At 39.8% G+C, this 8387-nt stretch overlaps 1 protein-coding gene across 1 annotated transcript in view; it reads right to left on the minus strand.

Annotated features, from left to right (window-relative positions):
- Positions 1-5296: 5296 nt before the first annotated feature.
- Positions 5297-8387, minus strand: part of GALNTL6 (polypeptide N-acetylgalactosaminyltransferase-like 6) — a 320798-nt gene continuing 317707 nt past the window's right edge. Inside the window, exon 12 of the mRNA XM_009330734.1 lies at positions 5297-5774. Coding sequence (XP_009329009.1) covers positions 5607-5774 — 168 coding nt within the window. The 3' untranslated portion in view covers positions 5297-5606. The remainder of the gene's footprint in view (positions 5775-8387) is intronic.

Genomic DNA, 8387 nt, shown 5'->3' on the forward strand with positions numbered 1-8387 from the left:
GGACCTGTTGGAGCGGGTCCAGAAGAGGGCCACGAAAATGATCAGGGGGATGGAACACCTCTCCTGTGAAGAAAGGCTGAGAGAGTTGGGGTTGTTCAGCCTGGAGAAGAGGAGACTTTGGGGAGACCTTATTGAGGACTTTCAGTACTTAAAGGGGGCTTATAAAAAAGATGGCGGCAAACTTTTTAGCAGGGCCTGTTGTGACAGGACAAGGGGGAATGGCTTTAAACTAGAGGGGGCTAGATTTAGACTAGATCTAAGGAAGCAATTTTTTATGCTGAGGGTGGTGAAGCACTGGAAGAGGTTGCCCAGAGAGGTGGTGGATGCCCCATCCCTGGAAACATGCAAGGTCATGCTGGACGGGGCTCTGAGCAACCTGATCTAGTTGAAGATGTCCCTGCCCATGGCAGGGGGGTTGGACTAGATGACCTTTAGAGGTCCCTTCCAACCCAAACTACTCTATGATTCTATGAAATATGAGATTACAGGAGACCTCAGGACAGATTTATTTATTACACGTGGTTAAAAAAACCCCCTGTCAGCAACTAACTATACAGATTCACTAAAATTTGATTTTTTTTAAGAGTAAAAATCTTAATTAGAAAGCACTATACACTAAAGATTTACTAAAATATATTACTTATTCATCTAAAATTTTCCAGTCAATGGATACTATTTTAGAACAAGAAGTTTAGCAAAATCTCTTGGTACACTAGAGATAATAGCCAGGTATTTTCCCTTGGGTTTTTTTGTTACCTTTTGGCTTATACTTGCTAATTTTTTAAAGGTCTTTCAAAACTTTCTTTCAGACAGGGAAGATCCTCAAAGTGTTATGTAAAAGCACTCTTGGACCCTTGTGCTCTTTCTAAGAGGACACATGGAACAGATTTGGAAGGGGATTATACAAAAGAATTAATGAACATTGTAATACTAATACCAGCTATAAAAAAGCTACTTCTCTCAGCTTTTTTGTTTTCAAGGGTTTTGAAATGGTTTCCCTAACAACCTTGATGGATTAAAAAACAAAAATAAATCCATTATCATATTCTTTTTTTAATATACATCTTGCGTTCTCTTGAAAAACGCTGGGCTAACAGCATTAAAGATTGATGCTCTTTAAACAGAAAATGGATACACCCCTAGTGGCAGCCACATTGAAAGCCTCCCAGTGTTGCCTTCCTAAAATGCTCCATCCCCAATCTGTCTGAGCAGGTTAAAAGGGTCCCCGTTGCAGAAGTTATCAGTAAAAATGCAAATGAATTCTGATTATGATGACTTTTTTTTTTTTTTTTTAAACAAAGGTGACATCTACTCTTATAGAGGCGCAACCCATCAAATCAATTTGGTTAAGCTATTTATATACATTTCTTCTATGATCTTGTGTGGCATCCGATTTCACTGAGGTCATGGAGACATTGATGCCTGGTAAATTGCCAGTAATCAGAGGCAGTTAAGTGCTTGTCAGCTTCCTTTCAAGCTTAGTCTATCTTTATCAGGAGGAAGACCTAGTTCAGCAGCTACGGACCATTTATTCGTAAACTGGTAACACCCAGGAAGTATGCATTATATCATTAAAATATCCATAATGTTGCAGAAACATTTGTTCTAAAGCAACGTCATTTTTCTGAAATAAGACTGTGCCCAATGAAAAGTGAAGTCTTGTCATGCCTCTGCAACAAGGCTGCTCTCCGACGCGTGAAATGCTTTGTTTCCCAGCTCCTCCTCTCTCCTTTAAGCCCTCTCTCCCAAGGCTACTGTTTAGTTTAGATTCTGGAATATACTCAGGGAAATACATGTGACTTTAGAGTTTTAGTTGCACTTGGTGTTTATTCCAGTTTTCCAGGTACGCTCGCCTGTAGTAATAGTTTGATGGCCACAAAAAAGAGTCAGATAACCTTATATGGAAAAAGTTTAGGGTAGGTGCTGATGAACTCTTAAGATACAAAGATCTTCTTTTCAGGCATGTTGATTAAAGCCCTCTCAGCCATAAAATAATTAATTGAAAAAACCTGAAGCAAGTCATCAGTTGGGGCAGATTAGTATAGCTCCACTGAAATGATGAGCCCACAGCAGTTAATGCTACCTGTGCCCTAGATTCAAAATATATTCAGAACTATCTGGTATTTAAAAAAAAAAAAAAATCTGTGAAGAAACTTCATAGTCTGTTGAAGAAATGCATATTAAAGCTGAATGCTCCTGGTGAAATATGAGAGGAAGATATATCTGTCCATCCTATCAAGTTGTTCAGATGTTTGTTGGGTGGAAAAGATATGGTTGTAGGAAGACTTAAATTCTGAATGTTAAATTAGTCATGAAATACTGTTATCAGTGGAAAGCTTTGGAGAACGCCCAAGACAGAATTTAATTTAGAGGTAGGGATGATCATTTATTATTAATAAAGCTTTCTGTTGAAGGAGTCCTGTGCTTAGCAAGTCATAACCATTTTGCTAATCCGTCATCCCAAATGTTACGGGAGCGCAGCTCTGAAGCGCTCTGTCCCTAGGGCCACCTTATACCCATAGTAGGAGGATTACAGCTGTCTGTTGTGAAGCTGCATGCTAGCTTTTTTGGTCTCGGTTTTTGAAAAAGAGAAATTTGCTTAAGCTGAAAACACAGAACTGTCTTCACCATTAGTCTAACGTGTCCTATTGTTTTTTTCTGTGCAGTTCTGGTTATAGTAAATATTTGAAGGATCAGCCCATGAAGTGAAAACAAACCTCTCCCCTCCATCTACGTCTTTCCACTGGTCACATATACTTATGTATATATACACACACACACGCATCTATATGTGTGTGTATGCACACGTGTTTCTATGCCGCACTGTGGCAAGTTCTTATTAAACTTTCCTCAAGATATGGACCTTCATTTAACCTTTATATTTCCAGATTGATCAACAGTTGCTCACTGTTGACCCACAACAAACTGCAATGTATTTTTCTTACATTTTGCCTGTAAAACCTGAAAACATTACACAGATCGTTTTTTTTTCCCCAGAACATCTGAGTATTGGTTATGTGGATTATTTTCTGACAAGGACTGCTAGAGCCTACAATTAGTGTCCAGCTACAAGTAACGGGAAGGTTTCCTTTGGCAGTGCGAGATGCTGTGCAATATTACTCAACGAAGGATGTAAAAGGCATGGAAGTTCTTTGCCCCAACAGCAGCCTAGCTCCCATTAGACATTTCAAAATCAGGCCACTGAGATGCAGTCAGACACTGAATGATATAACCCTACCAATCCGTGCATAATATAAATTGCTTAGCTGGTTTAGCAATTCTCCTTTGTCTCTCTGTTGTGGGCATACAGTGTTGCTTCCAGGACTTTGACAGTTTGGGGCCAGTTACAATCAACAGCTTGAGGGCTGCATTTACATTTTAGGCAGCCATTTTCTTCTTTTTCCAAACCCTCTTTCCTCATGTTCAGGCTGCAAATAAATGGTGCTGCGAGCGCTGCACCTGGGAAGGCTGACAGTCTGCAGCGCCTAGTCTGGTTCTGTGTACTGATAGCTAAACAAATCTGAAGTATCTCATACGGTAGCCTTACTGCTTCCGTTCCTGAGAGCACCATATCTTCAAATTAAATTTAAACAATACCTAAACAAGCTCACTTATTTTAAAATCATAAAATGAGAAGTCTAACTCTATAGACACATTTCTTTCAGATTACTTGAAAGATCTCTTCACTAACTTGCGGCAATTGCTCAATGTATAGATGCATTTCACAATTTTCCAAGTGCATGCATCCTGAATGCTATAGGATCTCATTCCCCTCCTAAAAAGTTCCTATGACCTACAATTTTGGGTCTTAATCTACAACTACAAGGTGCTGCCATAAAATAGCACATAGTTATTGGTACTAGAACCGCCCTCTGGATGCAATCAATGCTCTTCATGCATAAACACAGCTTAAGGAGCAATAAACAAAACACAGTCACCCTACTCCCTCAAAACAGGGTAGATGATTGCACGTCACTGTTTTGGTTAGTCAGCTACCTCTCCAGCAATCAGAATAATCAACTTAATTACATATGATGTTTTTGGAAACTGAAAGCACTGTTACAGCCACCTCTTAGAGGATATCCTGTGATCTATCTGCATTTATGGTGCTTTCATCTGTAAATTCACCTTTCAAGTAAAAGCAGGCCACGTACTTACTTGATATAAATTTATACTTGCTCTTACCCTGAAAAATCCCAAACCTATAAATTATGTTCCACACATCAGTATTAACTGATTTCTGCTGAGAAGAACCATAGGCCCCCCCGACAAGTTTTAGAGGCCTCTCATGCCAACAGCTTGATGGGTCTGAGGGACACCACAGGCCATAATGATCATCAGCATGACAGAAGTCTGTCTTACCCTGAATCATGCCTGTGCCTGAAGTACCAAAATATTATAACATTTAACTTGGTTGCACTTCTTGTTTCCTCCATCGTGAGATCTAGAATACCATTCACTTGCTAACTCTGGAAAGTTCGTGTGATTTCCATCATGGATTTCAAAAACTCTGAAACCACCTGACTAGTTTCATGTCAATTCTTCTCTCCACTCCTACCCGTCAAGAGCACTGCAAGACCTCTGCAAGATCTTTTAAGCTGCACTGCAGGGAGTCACACGCTTTTAGGTGATGGCAGTGTACCAACGTTAATTTGACTAACCTAGTTCAGCATGCAGTATGCAATTATTTCCTACTCTCCTGATGTTTTTTTTTTCCAGTCTATTTTCAGTTTAATTTATACTTTGGTAAGGATTCTACCTTTAGAAAAGACAGCTAGTCCACAAGCCTTCCCTTATGCTGCAGCTGATGCTGTTATATTTGTCACTGAAAAAAAAATCTCACCTTGTGTGACAATGGGATTTGAATCATAATTGCTAAATATATCATATATAGAAATTTGATTGCTTTACTTTTTTTCCTGAAGGGGGGAAATGTGAGGGCAAAACCTTGCAGTTTATTTCATGCTTCACTACAGTGTAATTCTAGACCCTAAGATTTCTACCATTCCTATTTTGGTAACGAATGGAATGTAAAAGGGAGGTATTTAAAATTAATTGCAGCAGTTCTGAGGGTTAAACCTGCTTAACCCAACCTTTTATTAAGAGAATGTCAACAGAGCATATATCTTGTCTAGGGAGTGCTGGGACATCGTTATTCTTCTACCAGCATGTTTAGTTCTAAAACCTGGGATTTCTTCAGGTTCCTGTAGCTGTCATGCACACCATATACCCATCCCAAATTATAGTGTCTGTTCTGAGCTACTCACTACAGCAGGATTTGACCTGAGAAACTCTAGAGTTTTGTTTTACTTTATTAACTTGGAGTACTTTTAAACAGTTTTTAAACAATTTTTTTCCCTCGACCAGCAAGGGAATTTTCAGCCTGAAGTTCTCAGCAGCATCCGGTGAGGCTCTTGGCCAAGTTCTTCAGATACTGTACATCCACAAGGACAGCCTGCTGGCTCTTGCTGTGGCATTTTCTTAATCCTCAGAACAGATTTCCTGGATCTAGGAAATTTAATTCCTGACTCCTTCGACCCAGATGCTGGCAAAAATGTAGTCTGCAGTCTGTAAGTAATTGGGTGTGTTCATTTTTTTTTTTCTTTCTAGGAACTGGCCTTGCTGTTAAATTTTTCTAAAACAGTCATATTAATATGTTCAAAAATCCACTGTTGAGTTTCAGATAAAGGATCACATCTGTTCATGAAAATCTTCTTCTCGGCTGGGTTGCAATCTATGCAGCTGCTGCTTACCGGATGGAACAAAGTTTTGTCCTACAGGAATGAGAAAAAAATAGAATTAAGTAGCAAATGCCAAGTCATCGTAAGTGTTCTCATTTTACAGAACACGGATTAACACAGCCCTATCTGAAATGATTTTGTGGTCTCTGTGCACTAACCTTGCGTAATAACCACAGCTATTATTAGGAAGCTGTAGAGAATGGAGTGCTTTTTTCCTCAGGTTATTATCCTTCACGAAATTGGGGATTCAAAAAAGAATCAGGAGGCACCTTCTGGTCTTTAACTAACAACCACATAATATAATGAAAAAATAGAATGTATTTTAAGAAGCTTTGCATATCATGTGCTTCCCCGGATCCTCTTTAAATGCCTGAACCTGAAAAATGTTTGGTTTTTTTTTTTTTTTTTTGTTTGGATTTGTTTTTGACAGTTTCTACTGTGCTTCTGAGCAGGAGGATCTGTAACAACCTGTCTGGAAAATGGACACTCTTAAACTTGAGGAAGATGTTAAAAAGGAGTTATTAACTGAAGTGGTGTGATGGACAGACAGAGCCAGGACTATAAGAACCCAGTTCTCACCCCATGAAATGCAGACTTTGCCTATGGCCTCGGTAAGACCAGCCACTGAAATACGCTTGCTCTCCTAATAAGAAGGAAATCCTAACACTGTTTTAGCTCCCTGTGGAGATTTTGGGAGGATAAGCATGGATTAAGTTGCTTTAGAAAGGATATTTATGATGATCAGTTTTATTAATTTTTACTTCACAAAACTGGAGCGAATTGTAAATAACCTGTGAATCTTTGGTAAAGCAGAGACTACCCAGACGAGCAACTGGTATTTGCGGGTTGGGTAGTTTCAATGTACTTAGTTTACGTAGGCAAGTGTTTGAGAGAGACAGATGTGGGAGTGATTAGACGGTTTGAAAGTTTCCAGGGACTACGCATTTACTGTATCTGTTGAAATAAATTTCAGACCACTCTCTGTAAACGCATCCAGGCTTTTCCCCTCCGTGCCAAACATGCCCTGCCAGTATTTTAATAGTAATCCAGGGTGTGCCTGCTTGCCCAGTTTGTGAGAGAAAAAAAAGCTACTTGTCAAATTGCAATTGATTAAAAACTCACAGAAGTGCTCTGGGTGCTGAGCAACAATCGTACAGAAACTTCTCTTTAACTAAAAATACCCCACATTCAAAAAAGAAGTATGAAGACAAAAATAAATATAACACAATAAACCAATAAGAAATACCAGCTATTTAAAAACACTTTTGAAAAAGAAAGGGTTTTTTTTTTTTTTTTTTAATTTAGGAAAGATGAAATTGATTGACTTTGGGGTTTGTGAAACACTGGTAAAGTACAATGCCCTTTTTTTATATTAACAGATGCAACAAAGAGCAAAGTCAAAAGCATCTCATGCTCTGGCAGATGTTGTCACATCTGCCTTTCACAAACACTGGTTTTCACCTCCAGCATCTGCCCTTTCCCCAAAACAGTGGGTAAACACACGCACACCCAAGATTGTAATTCAGAGGGATGCTGTCAAATTCAACAGGACTAAACCAAATGGGTAGAGGCCTTTCTGTCATGCTCTGTTTTGCTCTACGAGGTGAGCAGGCAGGATGCTTCATCTTTCAAGAAGGGGCTAACTGTACCATGTACAAAGGGCTGTCGTGTCCTTACTAGGAGCTGGGCCTGCAAGAACTTCCAAGCACCCTACGGGGTGATGCAGGCACCTGTTTGCACCTTGCCAGCTCCTCCTGTCCTTCTGTGAGAGATTGATGGAGCGGCACTGACCGAAACCAGGACACAGTGACTGTCCCACGGTCACCCCACCTACTGTGGGGCCACGGAGGAAGGTGGCATCTGGTTTTCCTTGTGTCATAGCTGGGCATGAGGATCAGCCAAGCTGTTAGGAAGCCAAAGCTGGAATACTAGAAGCTTTAATAGGATAGCTGGTACAAGAAGAAAGGAAACTGCTTCAGTACAAAAAGCGTGCTATGAAAAACACTCCAGCCTTTCTGAAGAGAGCTGGCGGTCTTTCTTCTCACAGAAATATCCAGGCGATGCAATTTTTGAGTGAAGCATAGTTGGTGCTTTCTTTTAGAAAGTCTGGTTATTAGGAAAGAAAAGCATCTTTTAAGAACAGGGACACAGTTACCACTCTGTAAAAACTTCTGGCTGACTTAGCCACATATAAAGGCCTATTAATTTATCATCTCAAGCTTATGCTGACCTAAGGTCAAAGCCTGCTGCTCGTATGGATTTCAATGGAAACAGGCTCAGGACTTTAAGGGATAACAGTTGCGTGCATCGCTGAGACGAACTTTCCAAGAGAAATATATAAATTCCTCTTTACACCAACATTAAAAAGCCACAAGAGCTCTTGTGGAGACTTTTCTAACATCTGAAAACAGCAGAGCAATTTTTTTTTTTTTCTTCTGCATGAAGGCAAGTCTGAAGATTATTTGCAGAAGGAGAAACTTCTTCATAAGATAATGGGCCTTGACAGTTCAGGGGGTTGCTAATGAGACACAGAGCCTTTCATTTCTTCTAGGTCACTGCTATAACTATGGCCAAGGTCAATAGCAACTGGAAGTCATTATCAGCTGGTGGCTGCAGTAGTTTATCTGAAATTAGTTGGTAGCCCCA

Source organism: Pygoscelis adeliae, unplaced genomic scaffold (assembly GCF_000699105.1).
Source record: "Pygoscelis adeliae isolate BGI_AS28 unplaced genomic scaffold, ASM69910v1 Scaffold167, whole genome shotgun sequence".
Taxonomy (NCBI): Eukaryota; Metazoa; Chordata; class Aves; order Sphenisciformes; family Spheniscidae; genus Pygoscelis; species Pygoscelis adeliae.